Below are 13,823 nucleotides of genomic sequence, written 5' to 3' on the forward strand. Positions count from 1 at the left end.
TATATAACAAATATTGGAAATAAGTGTAATTATTGCTAAACCATTTAGAACGCTAGTATGGTTAGGAACCGAAAAACGTACAAAAATACATTTGTGGTACTTTCATGGTGTGATTGTTCGGCGTATGGCGCTCCGAAGCAGACGACGAGCCTTCCTGAGTCAACATCAATTCTTTTGCTCCGTGTGTGTGGCAGGGTTTGATTGACGAAATGGGAGCTTACAAGTATATGCAAGAGATATGGCGCAAGAAGCAAAGCGAAGTTATGCGCTTCTTGTTGCGTCTTAGGTGTTGGTACTTTAGGCAGTTGAACCGTGTTCATCGTGCGCCCAGGCCCACCCGACCTGATAAAGCTCGTCGTCTTGGGTACAAAGCTAAACAAGGTGTGCTAACAAGTCATCACTTAGTGTTATTAAGTTTTAGTAGAAGTTTAACTATAAAATATTTAAAGTGGTTCGATAGGAGGTTGAAGCTCCTAGTATTTGATTTTAAACGCTCGCTTGGATTACAGGTCACAGATGAGTATTTCGAAGTGCTCGGTTCTTGCCTCGGCCACGTGGTTGCTATACTGTTTTGGTGTGGTTTATATATATATATGTCTTTCAATGATGATAAGTATCACCACCTTACTGAGAAATCGTGAGGATTATTTGATTCATGCACTACCAACTGATGCTTCAGTTTTCCAATATGAATAATATTGTATACACGCAAAGACTAACTGCTGATTTACTACTTATTTTATATGCAGGGTTTGTCATCTATCGCACCCGCATCCGCCGTGGTTGCCGCAAACGCCAGGTGCCCAAGGGAGCTACGTATGGCAAGCCTCGCAACCACGGTGTCAACCAGTTAAAGCCGACTCGCAATCATCAGGCGATCGCTGAGGGGCGCGTTGGCAAACGCGTGAAGGCCCTTGTGGTGCTAAACTCATATTGGGTGGCTCAGGATGCCACCTATAAGTACTTCGAGGTTATTTGTGTTGATCCATTCCACAAGGCCATCCGACGCGATCCTCGCATGAATTGGGTGTGCAAACCTGTGCACAAGCATCGCGAACAACGTGGCCTTACATCGGTTGGCCGCAAACACCGTGGTCTTGGCAAGGGTCGTCGGTACACGAAGACTATCGGTGGGTCTCGCCGTGCCAGCTGGAAGAGGAGAAACACCCTCCAGATGCGTCTTAAGCGCTAGAGAAAATGGTAGTACTCTCCTTCGTCATATGGTTGTACAAATACAGCTGGTAATTGGTCATCACCAATAAACAAACAATTGGTGAAGAGTTTGAAGTGTGCGGTGTTTTTTTTTCGAGAGTGTAACGCCTAATGAGAACGTAGTTGTGAGATCAGGCTAATGGAGGGAAAATAAGTAGGAAGTTGCCACACGGCAATGTGCTCCAAAAAGCTGTGTACGCCATTTCCACAAGGCGAGGAAATATTTTGTAACACAAAAGTAAGCCGAGCTCTACAACCGAGCCTAAGCAACGTAGTATGAAATAAGCAAATAGCTGAGCTGTGTTCATTAAAGTTGTATCGGAGTGATGTTATTCTAATGTTTAGAGAGAGACATATGGACACCAAGGCACTAATGAGAAGCAACTTCCGTTCTCTTTAAAGCACATAACGTTTCAATGTTTCGTAACAGTTAACGCGTCACTTACCGGAGGATAACTGCATGTAGTTTTAATTGGTATAGAAAGACTCTGGAAATGTGGAGTTCAACCAGGGGCTCTGTGTTGTCTATTTCGACCAAGGAAGGCTTCTGACTGACGATGGTCAATCGTCCTGCTCTATTCTATTAATAATTAGAAATTAACCAATAATTGCAAATAATCATTTCACAGAAATCTAGTACAAAAAAACGTCAGGTACAAACGTTGGACTTCGCCGAATCTTCGTTGAATGTTACCTCGAAGACCGCCTGAAAAGTAATATTTGGAAATTCAAACAGTTGTGTTTTATATCGATTATGTTATTGAACGAAAAGGTTAGGTTCCTATACTTAAGAACCTTTATATTATACATATATATAAGTTATATATAACTTCTATTAGGTCATTACTTAGACACAAAGAATAATTGGGTTAGTGAATACATATCCATGAACATACGATGGCTTTCGTCGGGTTAAGAAAACTTTTGAACTTTTTTCTGCTGGGTTGGTCATTTTGAACGTTTTGATTGACGAAACTAGACAGTAGTGCTAACTGCTGGCGTTGGCTCTCATCCAAATTCTAAAGCTGCCTGTTTACCCTTAGAGACTGATATGACATGATTTTATTTACAACAGAATATTTGTAATGTAGACTATTTTCGTCTTATTTGAATCTTGTGCGAATGTTTGTGTATACCGACTCAATTACGTAGTTCGTAGCCAATAGCCAACTTAAAACTTGTACTTTCGAAAAGTACATCGAGTCTTGTTTAGCGGTATGAATTCTATCGTATAACAGATATCCGCATCTGTGCTCCATGAACGAATTTCTCTTTCTCATCAGGGAGTTCTCGCTAACAAGCTTATTTTTTATCCTTTATTCTCAGACGCTATAATGCTTTTATCTTTAGATAAATACATTTACCGTATTGTCAGGTAATCTAAGATAGCCTATATTTTCAAAATAGTGAATTCTCATGTACGTGTAGTTAAAAGTACAACGTAGCAATTATAATACAGAGAAGGTAATTGTCTCGAAGGTCGTTATCCCGTATAATGAGAGCTCTATTTCTATACTACAAGCGACAAATTGTTTTTTGGAGAATGATTCGTACAAGCTTTTGTCATCTTTTTTATTAGAGCTAGCACTTTAGCTCTTGGCGAACGTATGTTTTTTCCAAATTCTGTTAAAGAATTTTTACGGCCGGCTATTTTACAGCGAGGTCTATAGGAACATAAAATATCTAGTTAAACACTTTTATGTGACTGTACACGGGATGAATACACATTCGTTTTCGTTCGATTTAGTTTAAAAAGGGTTAAATGAGCAAAATAGTGTGAAAACCTTAATAACCGGTAAACTTGCGGTGCAGGCCGTGGTCAGATTAATTCCAAGTGTTGCGCTCTTCAAAGCCTAAACAATAACTTCGATTTGCTCTCGAAAAGGGGGTCCAAAAGAGTCGTATATTTTCATTCATTTTATGGAATAATTCTTCCGCGGTTTACGTTTGAAACCGCCGTTAGGCATTTCATCAAACGTTTAGCTTCCACTGAGAAACAAAGTTTGTCTATGCTTGGAATCGTATCCAGATAGCCATGTGTCCTATGGTTAGTAGGTAAATACTTTACCACAGCAGTTTGCTGCGAATGTGTCAATTAGACGTGCCGTCTGGTTCATAGGAGGCAATTCTCAGTGACTTAGACCCTTGCAGTTACACAAAACGCACAATATATCCTTTTTTAATTTTTTTAGGCTGGATTTTAGGCCTTGGTCTCTCTCCAGAACCATTCACTCAAATCCCTAGTTCATGTAGATGTATAAATACCACTTCTGATCGTCGATGACAACGCTGAGAAGAAGTCGGTCATTGTGCTGAAAAGGCCGTAATTCTTTGGTGTATACAAAGAATCCATTAGGAACCCAAGCTTCGAGTCTTTGTCAAAACCTAATGAAGTTGAGGTGATTTGCGAAGGTCGTGTGGCAGCCCATCTTTCCGACTAATTCCTGAGTTGTTTGTCGGCTGTCTTTTTCCAAAAATGCAGGGTCGATAGCGCCGGGGGGCACGCTCTAGATCCCGGACACCGTTCTCAAATCAGTTTTGAGCATTTCTCTTAGCAATAGTGCTGTTGCCTTAGATAAATCTAATATTTCGGCAGTGCTTTATGCAGAGGAAACGCATAAAACACAAGGTGTTAAAGATGCACTTTTGCCACCTAGAATTTACATCATTGAGGGATTCATCCGAGTTGAAATTGGGAAAAATTTGGGAAATTGCGTGCGTCAATATATGCGTGGAAAAAAGTTTTCTTTCAAGAAAGAGCAGAAATTTAAAGATCTTTTATAAATATTTTCTAGTTTTGAGCATTTTGGCTAATATCTAAGCGAATTATTTATTGCGGTTGTCGTAAAGAATATTATTTAGCAACTGGTAAACAATAAAAAAAAATTCGACGTGTGCAAGTTTACTTCATAAAACAGCTGACAAGTACTTATTGCTTAAATTTTACGTTTGCTTTATTATTTTAATTCAATATGCTGTGGCATTTAGCATTCCATTAACTGCAATAACAGCAATACGGATACAATAATCGAGGAAAGTTTGCTGTCTAACATTGTATGTAATGAAAGCTGCAAACAGAATAGCTAACAATGATTGTTTATTAACCTACTACCTTGCCTATTAACCCAATTTTTTTCATCTTCATTGGTGGTAGCCTCTGTTGTATAAAAATCTGGATCAGTTTCCTCTCAATCTAACTTCGATTAATGTCAAATATTTTTTTGCCCTAATCGAGAACCAATGTATCTTACAGTTATAGCATATTATTATTTGGAATGGAAATAGTGGTAAAAAGTTGAATGATAAAAGTATTTTTTCAACGAAAGGGGAATTTAAAACAAAAATAGATAAATATATGCATTGTTATTGCTTTTGGCGAGACATAGCAATAGTCATAACACACATGCAGATATAAGTTCTGCAATACATATGTTTTCAAAATGGTTATACTCAGGTATAAGTGTACCAAAAAACTTCAAATAACCTGGAAGATAATAATTTTAGGTAAAAAAGAAATATGAGAAAGGTGGGAGTTCGAGATCTTGAAACGAATAATTTGTAGGGTAAATCTTACATCATTGATACACGCGCTTCACAGTGCCCACCACCTTGTTGTTTCACATTTTTTTGTCCAAAATTCATCGTTTTAAATAAATGGAAAATACCAATGTGTGCCTTTCTTTGACTTAATCAAGGTATACTTAACACTGCTGTTGGCAGTAGGCTGATGGCGCTTTCAGTGGAAATTAATTTAATAGTTTATTGTCACTTATCTTTCACTTATCCCAATTCTAAAGGTTATGCATGTTAACTGACCTAACACTAATCAACAGTTTATAATAGAGGGCTTTGACACATGGTAAAAGGTATAAATAAATATATTATAGAACTCTGAGATAATACTATGAAGAATAGGCTGTAAAATATAAATACTTTATTTATAAAATTATTTGGTTATTTCATCTAGGATTGGAAGAACACGAACGAGTCTTTAGGTTGCTGGATCAGTTCCTATGATGATATAGTCGTAACTAAATCGACCTCGAGGTAGTTTGAATTCGAAACTGGCCGTAAGCACACTTCGTTTCGTGTTAAGAGTCAGCTCTGTGAAACAAAAATTAACAACAGTAAAAAGAAATGAAAAGTCGAAGTATTTAAAATTTGCTGAATCGTTAGTTGACTTTTTGATTGAACTAAATATTGTCCTACCTTTCTGTCAATGCAACAAGATATATTCGAGACTTCACATAAATCAGCTCCCTCTATTACTTAAGTAATGTTGATCTACGATATACAGAGGTAGTACCCTTTAACAGTACTATACTCGTTTTTCTCAATCTTACCGAGGACACAATAAAAATCAATTTTGAGTTTCTGATGAACGAGAAGTCTGATAATATCTAGATTGGTCCAAGATGCATCAACAAAATCAGTTGATGTTAAGGGTTCCATTAACACGGTCCATAAGTAATCAGCAGTGGTTGATTAAAAAAGAGTTCAATTCTTTTGAAATGTATGGCAAAATCGTAACGGTTTTTCTTAGAAATACGTTAAATCGTTTTTTTTAGGTTGTGGGCTAATTATTTAACAGATTCTGCTTATTAAAGTTGCTCTGTTATAACAATAAATTACAACGGCATTTCTGAAAGTTCATTTTGGTCGTAAACTTACACAGGTCACTCCAGCTAGCACGATTAGTTTAGTTGCCATTACTGACACTGCTTTACTTGTTTACTCTAATGGTCCTATTTTAAAGCTTGTTATAAGGATTCTAATTTAAGATGATTCAGAGCCATTTTAGGGAAATGGGAGAAATGTAAAGATTGTCTACGTTAAGTACTTTTCTTTGTTATTTAAGTTGAGCACAAGAATGTAAGTATCACCTTTTAGCAACTCAGTGTGACATGGAAAAACTTACCTCTGTATTATTAGATTTATGTTGTGCGGAGATAACCTACAATTTAAAATATGTGTATATATAATGAACTGTCAATTAGAATTGCAAGCAATAACACCGTACGTTTCCTGCTGGAAACAGTAGAAGTATTACAATATTGTCCTACACGTATTACGAGGAACCGATCATAATGATACCAAGGCATAACTTGTGCATCATCAATAGTTAGCCTTTAACAAGCTGAATTTTTTACTAGCACTTTTCCATTTATAATCCGATTGTGTAGCTTGCATCAACAGTAATAGGATAGAATATTCGTATTGCTCATACAGTTTTTTTTTTTTTAACTAAATAAGGAATTTATATTGGGTTTTAAAAAGTGGCTATTTGATTTTTGAAAAAAGTATGATAAAGCTCTTTCTTATTATAGATATGTATTCTTTCTGCGGCAAAATTTGTTTTCCAGTTAAATAAACTTTTATTCTTAGATTATATGAAGCCCACTTTGTGATGGATTCAGGCTGGATTAATTGATTCTACAGCGCACATTCTTCAACATGACAGCCTCGTGTGAACGTGATTTTTGTTGTGGCGTGTTTACAAAGTACGTTGAAAAGGAATATTTTAGTAATAGGTTTATGCCCCGTAACTCATCACAGTTATACACATATACTTAAAAAGCAATCTTGTGGTATAAAGCGTCATCCAATGTAAGTATGAGTTAGAAAACGTTCACCCCATTATTAGCGAATGCGCGCCGTAGCAGCTAATCTACTGCGCGATACGAATAATAACGCAAACATGCAACAATGTAGGTAACGAATACAAATCTGAGATCTTTTAATAAGTAGCGTTAAGAATGAGTAGGGAAACGTAGGGCAATATGGGCCACTAAGTTTTCCTAGCAAAGGGGTGTTGATTTAAAAACTTTAACACTATTAAACTTGCGGAACTTTTTTACTTAATCACACTTTAAGATGATATATAGAATAGTTAAGTTTTTTGCATTCTATTAAACTTATATTACTATTAAACAATAAAGAAGCAAAGTAGCCACTTTGTTTCGCCTGCTTATAAAATACATTTTCAAATGTAAACTGAATATCAGTTATTTTTTTATAGAAGTCATTGCGTCGAGTGATGTAAATGTAGTAAATGTAGCTCATTCTGAGGGCCATTGGGGCCAATGTGAGGCAGGGCTTTATGCCTACTTCACACTGGTGCTGAATATGACAATATGTGAAATCGGATGGCACAAATGCAAATTCGACAGAAAAACGGAAAGAACTAAGCGTCCTCAAAACACCCCGTTGACTTAACAGGCCTTAGCTTAGTAGAAATGCGTGCGTGTATATGTAATAGCTTTCATTATTTGCACAAGTTAAACAAAGGCGCCGCAGATTAATATTCACTGTAGCAAATATCGGTGTTAAGCACAACTTCCGAAGAAAATATTTGCGATTTCATTGGCATAATACAGCGTTCGGACAAAGCCATATTACCGACGTATGCACTATATTACGGCTAATCATGATCAGAATTTACCGCGGATCATCTTTTATACCGGAATCAGCATGACCACTATTGTTGTACTGGGATCAATCAGGTATAGTTGGCTTTAGAAAATTATGCGCATATTGTTGATCGTTCTCCCGTCATTTCAGACATGGGCGTGCCACTAGCTGGGCCATTAAAAAATCGGTTTGGCACTGCACAGTAAAATTTTAGCTGGATATATAAAAGACGAATCATAATCTTATATATATATATATATATATGATAACAACTTTTTGTACAAAGAAACATATTTTCGCTTTAGTTTTGTAGAAGTACTGGCTCATTCACGTAAAATAATTGGTGACCCGTATAGCCCCTACACCTATAACGCATATAACATTATGAGTCAACATAGCAGCAGCTTTACTTACCGTATGTAAAAACACAGTCACTTTCTTGACGAAAAAGAAACAAACATTAAGCTAAGAAAATTGAAGCAACACGCACACAAAGCAATTGATAATATATAATACATACTTCGTTATTACGCGAATAATTCAAGAGCCGTGACTGCATTTGGTCATGGGTACGCACGGTCTAACAAATGTGTAGCATTATTACTGCTACTGTACATAGCTCCATCATAATTTAATTTTATTGTAGGTGACCCCTAGATACTATCGGATTAATATATCGCTTGATTCGACTGATGTAAGGGACGATAATTTATAGAGCAGTGGATATTTAATGTCACCCATCAGATACAGTTGTGCTTTTATGATGCAAGTAATCGACACTGAATTGCTCTGAGCTCATGTTTGCATTTTTATTCTAAATCGAAACTTCTTCTTTCTAAATCTAAACGTAGTATATTAGTTAACGCTAGTAAAAAGGAAAACTTTCGTACAAAATACCTTTGACAATAAACAGAGCTTGATATGCGAAGCCTCAGAAATGATTTGGATCCATGCCTAATATACATTTATTTATTTACAAAAACTCACCTTGAATATACAAAAACACTAATAAAAGGCTCTAATTTCCATTAAGGAAAGCTAAAGCCTAGAAAGGAATCTTGACGTGGTAAAAGCCTCGCCAGTAACGCGCATAGGATGCGCCCATATTCGCCTCGAAAATGGATCCACTATACGGACGATGAAAATGTAAAACTCACGATATTAGTCACCGTTATTACCGTTGAAAACAGATAAACCTGTCAAAATTTAAAAGCGAATTGAAAGTGTTCACTTGTTCCATTGTGGCTACTACCTGTCTCTATGAGCACCTGTAAGGGAGACCAGTATGCAGGTTTTGTATCCTTTTAACTTCTCTTCTGGAGAAAATCAACCTTCTTCGCAAAGGGATCCATTTTTAGAAAATGGAAAGCTCACGAGACGCTGCTAGAACGATGAACGGGATCGTTTGACAATCGGATAGCAGAAAGTTCAATTACCCTTTCAAAAAGCGTAGACAAAATAAACTGATGGTATGGAAAAAAGATAGTACTATCTACATAGAATAGGGCCTATCTACGTAGAACGTTTGTGTGAAAAATACAGTCTTTGCTATATACATATTATATCGTTCTACGTGACACTAAAAATGCGTGTGATGAGAAGTACGTGAAGCATTTGGCATGCCTAATTCTAGCATTAATTAGAGCGGTTGAACACTATCCTTTTGGTCATATATTAGAACATCCGTATATTGTCACATGATGGCCTTATTGATCATTTAGGATGAGCCGCGCAGGTTCGCTACATTCTCTGCAATTTTCAGCTTTACAGTAATGAAAAATTAGGTTGAAGCGTTTCTTGCTGTGCGTCGTTATCAACCTATTATGTAAACCGCCCGATCGTTTACTGTTTCACACTCACAACATCAATAGGGCGTACATGAGACCCAGCTTCTCACCGGAGCATATTATTTTTTCATGTTTATTTTAACGCTTGGCCTCAAGTATCCCTTCACCACATTTGCAATAAATTGATATATAATATGTTATGCATAGGTATGTACGTGTTTGATTGACTAAGATACGGTGCGTGTTATTGTCCATGTATTCTTTTGAGTCTTTGTATCACACTCTTAACGAAACAAACGACCGCTCTGGAGAAACAACTAACATGGCATTTTTTACTTAAGAAATTTTTCTTCGAATCAATAAAAACGTGTCTATATTGCTCGTAAATGTCTTGGATCATAAAACAAATAAAAAATAGTATTCTTCACTGTAGTATTGCTCGCTCTCATTGAGGCCTAAGTGTTCACTGAAAGACAACTGTTCAACATGTCAAATCACGATAAACACTAGCTTTGTAGAACCTGTTAATCTTGAAGAGAGACCATAGTAGCGTCTTGGTTTATACAGATATAAGTATCCCATAGCGAAATTGTTTAGGCATTTATTCGTAAGGATCTATACTACTGAACTTTCCTGTGTTTACATTAAACGATTTGCAACACGATTTAATGAATTCCGAAAGCATGACACTGCACATTCTGAATTTCTGAGCTAGATTGTTGCACATGAATAATCGCCGATCCTAAATTGCAGACGAGCGCTATAGAAGCGACAACAAATAATAGAGTCAACTTAAACATTTAGCGTCATGCAAGTTGATAAATGAAGTTACTGATTAACCGTCCCTGTGAAAATATATGGCATCAGTCAAAGTAAACAATACACAAAGCTAAAGACGCGAAGCCCTTGGTGGTATCTGCTAATCATTGTGGGGCATTTTGCGACTGCTGAACACAAAGCCGAGACTAGGGCAATTATAAGGAAATTTTCTCGTCTATTTCGGAAATTCCAGAAGTATACTCTGGGTAAATATTCATTCATTCATGCATTCTAAATATAAGTTCCTCAAAAGATCCTGTAATTGTTGCATGTATGTTTTAGACTGCGAGGAACGCTATCTCTAATAGTATTTTGAAATCGGCAGTTCTTCCTCCAACCGTTTACGGGACTGGCAATTACTACGAAACGACATAGAGGTTGCGTATTATAAATTCTATAAAATTAACTGAACGTCGCGTAAGCATAGTAAATGGATTTGAGGACAAGTGGTTGAAATAACATAGGTATAGTCCTTGTGATTGCTTAGTGGGTAACGTAATTGTCGCACAGAGAGGTACACCTAAATAGATAAGCGTTTATCAGGTTACACTCGAGAAAGGCTCTGTACCCGGCAAAAAGTTTTAGCGAGGTGTAGGACCTCGCATACGTCACCGGAAGTTGGGACAGCTTTTGAGAAGGTCTACGCCAATAGCCTAACGACATATGCACTAACGAAGCAAGTCTACCTGGCCAAATGAGAACTTCCGTTTTTGAGCGGGTGTGAAATCACAACACTAAGGACACAGTTATCGCGTGCGGTAAATCCAACCGTTGTTGCAAGGACTCAGCACTAAACACCAACACGGAATGTGAATGGAATAATTACTGTTGAGCGGTTTAGAAAATCAATATCGTAGGCGCCAAACGTTACATACGACGCGCTCAGAAGTCGATAAGGCGATTTGCTCAGCGTCGCTGAAGTAAATGTTCGGTGATTATATTTCGCACGATAGGGCAGACGGTAGAAAATATCTTCTCCACTAGGCTTCGCCTAGAAGACTCGACCATTCACATAACAGGGGTCTAGGCACTGACTGCTACACTAACTTACCGTTCTAAAACAATCGATATTTAGATACAAGAACAACGGTTTTGATTCAGAAAATGATGTACATTTACATATTATAAATCATTTTAGCCTCATTTGATATTAGACGAATAAAAATCAGTTAAGAAGAGTAGTTATCAGCAAACGGAGCTTTGTACAGATATAAACGAAGCCACGAAATGCAGACCTCACGGGCCGCAAGATGTTGATTCACCGCTTGCTGTGCGTTATACTTGTAGAGAACGAGCGTTTCGACCGGAAAAGACCGGTGAACTTCCAGTTAAGTCGTTAACATTCGATCGATATATTGGACCCTTCAAATTACGGAAGACGTGTTAAACGTTACCGTTGAACGCTATCCATTTCCATCCGAGCAATTTCACTATACGTATGTACCGTCTTAATTCTATTTACTTGAATCCAACGCGAATAGTAAAATCGACGAAACGAACAGCTATGAAACGGGCTTTAACGAGGTGTATGTGTGAGCATATATGACTTATTATCCGTATACACAGTTGCTTTATTTAATCTAAACTAAGTTTGAGAACACTTTCAATGCTTTTTTTTTTTTAAATAAATACCGTTCCTGTCTGCTGTTTCGATTTGGTCTACGAACCAATGGAGGGAACTGTTATTTAGGTCTTTAGGTAGCGCCGACGCTGACATTTGTTGATTATTATGGATCCAATTAAAATGCGAAATACACTTTGTATTAGAAAGAAACACTTAATCCAGTTGAAATAATAAATCAATTCATTGATTGTTGCAGGATAAAGCGAGCGAGATTAACAAACGTTTTCTGCCAGACTAGCTTCTGTACCGAGTCGTCGCCCTTTGGAGTTGAATTTTAGTTGGGATATTAAGACTGACCAGCACTAGAATATACCTCAGAACTATCGACAGTTGATAGTGTCGAACTGATGTCCTTTCGACACCACACACCGTCACAATCTGCTTGCCACCTTGTTAGATGTATCTACGATACCACGTTTTCCCCCTACGCGTGACTTTGACCGTACCAATTGGTGAGCACCTACTGCGTGAAGTCAAGCCGTTCGAAACTACAGTCATGGATAAATTAACGGCAATAGTAAGAATATTGATAACCTTTAATAACTCATATTTTCCTCAGATGAGATCAATGTGATCGAAGCAAATTGGTATTTTAACCTCTGCTATTTTATCGTAAACAGCATTCCGTATAATCGCTCGACGCGAAGAAAGAAACCCCTGTTGCTATCATAATAATGCCACTATGAACACGGTTAGAAACTATATCGCAAATTTTGCATGAGAGCTATGACGTTGCTTATTTACTTATTACTTACAGGCATGGCCGCTAGAGGTGGCTTGAATGAGCAATGCAAACCCTTCGAAAATTCTAAACTAAATACATAGAAAGATCAGTAACTTGACGAAAATGAACAGCAAAAATGCTTCAGGGAGAGACATGAACTCCTGAGCGATTGGTGCATCAGCTTAAGCGGACATTATAAAGTTTCGTGCGAATAAATTTGCATTTTTCCCGCATTTTTCAGGGAAAATTTCATCCCTGTTGAGTATAAATAGGAGTAAAACGTAGTAACCAATGGTTTAAAAAAAACCAATATATTTAAAAGCCGTACATCCTTATAACAACACAAAACTAAATCATATAGAGTATTTCTGAGAAGAGATCTATACTCTAGTCTATTTAGTATTATTGGATAGGGTTAGAAAACTATTTTGGATTTTTCTTCTACCTAAAAGCCAACATTTAAATAATACAGGAAGTATTACAGAAATGAGATAAATATCAAAAAATTTGAAAAATATATGTACTGCTATTAGTTCTTCACTTGTTTAATTTAATCGCACGTGTCATTGCTTTTTGGTTAAGCTCGTCATTGAAGCACGTCGAATATAGACTGGTGGATATTCTACGTAAACTACGTAAAAATAATGACGTAAACATTGGCCGAAGGTAGCGAAAAGGAGATACGTCCTTGACGAAATTGATTTGCTGCCCATTTAAAAACCACTTAAATTATTGTCAAACTAGCGTATTTTTTCGCTAACTCATACCTTTGATAACAGCACCACTCGATAGAAAAATTATTCGTAAAAGTATATGAATTGTTAGATGTTTTCATGTATTCATAAAGATACTGGTTTAATAATTCAGCTTTCAGGTCTTAAACTGTCACTTTAGGTACAGCTATGAGAACAAATTCCGTTAATCTGGTTCATTTACTAATGATAGTTGCATTTTATAATATAACTGTTTAATAATTCCTGCTCCTGATATAGCCAGCCTTTAAATAATGTTACATTTGGTAATTATTTTTTCTTTCCACTTATATATTAATTTTGTTTAATTTTTCGTTGACGGTAGCCGGAACAAGGTGAACAGTTTATTCCTCCTTACCTAGAAATACGTTTCATAAAGATATTGCAATCGATTTAAGAATGTTTAGTTTACATTTAGCTGGAGCTTCTTCGATTTGGAATCCAACGTCGGGGGCGAATCGAGCGACAAATGTTTCAATCAATTTATTATATAC

At 36.9% G+C, this 13,823-nt stretch overlaps 1 protein-coding gene and 1 long non-coding RNA gene across 2 annotated transcripts; both read left to right on the plus strand.

Moving 5' to 3' along the window:
• The first annotated feature begins 152 nt into the window (after positions 1-152).
• On the plus strand, positions 153-1,287 carry RpL15 (ribosomal protein L15). Its single transcript, XM_022790245.2, has 2 exons — positions 153-381; positions 750-1,287. Exons 1-2 carry the CDS (start codon positions 210-212, stop codon positions 1,190-1,192), a joined length of 615 nt encoding a protein of 204 aa, XP_022645980.1. The 5' UTR covers positions 153-209; the 3' UTR covers positions 1,193-1,287.
• A 5,396-nt stretch (positions 1,288-6,683) lies between these two features.
• Positions 6,684-13,131, plus strand: LOC111245307 (uncharacterized). The gene is made up of 4 exons (XR_002671276.2): positions 6,684-6,819; positions 11,517-11,665; positions 12,050-12,370; positions 12,611-13,131. It is a non-coding gene; the product is annotated as an uncharacterized LOC111245307 (long non-coding RNA).
• Positions 13,132-13,823: the final 692 nt, after the last annotated feature.

The sequence above is a fragment of the Varroa destructor genome, unplaced genomic scaffold, assembly GCF_002443255.2.
Source record: "Varroa destructor unplaced genomic scaffold, Vdes_3.0 BEIS01000002.1, whole genome shotgun sequence".
NCBI classification, from domain to species: Eukaryota; Metazoa; Arthropoda; class Arachnida; order Mesostigmata; family Varroidae; genus Varroa; species Varroa destructor.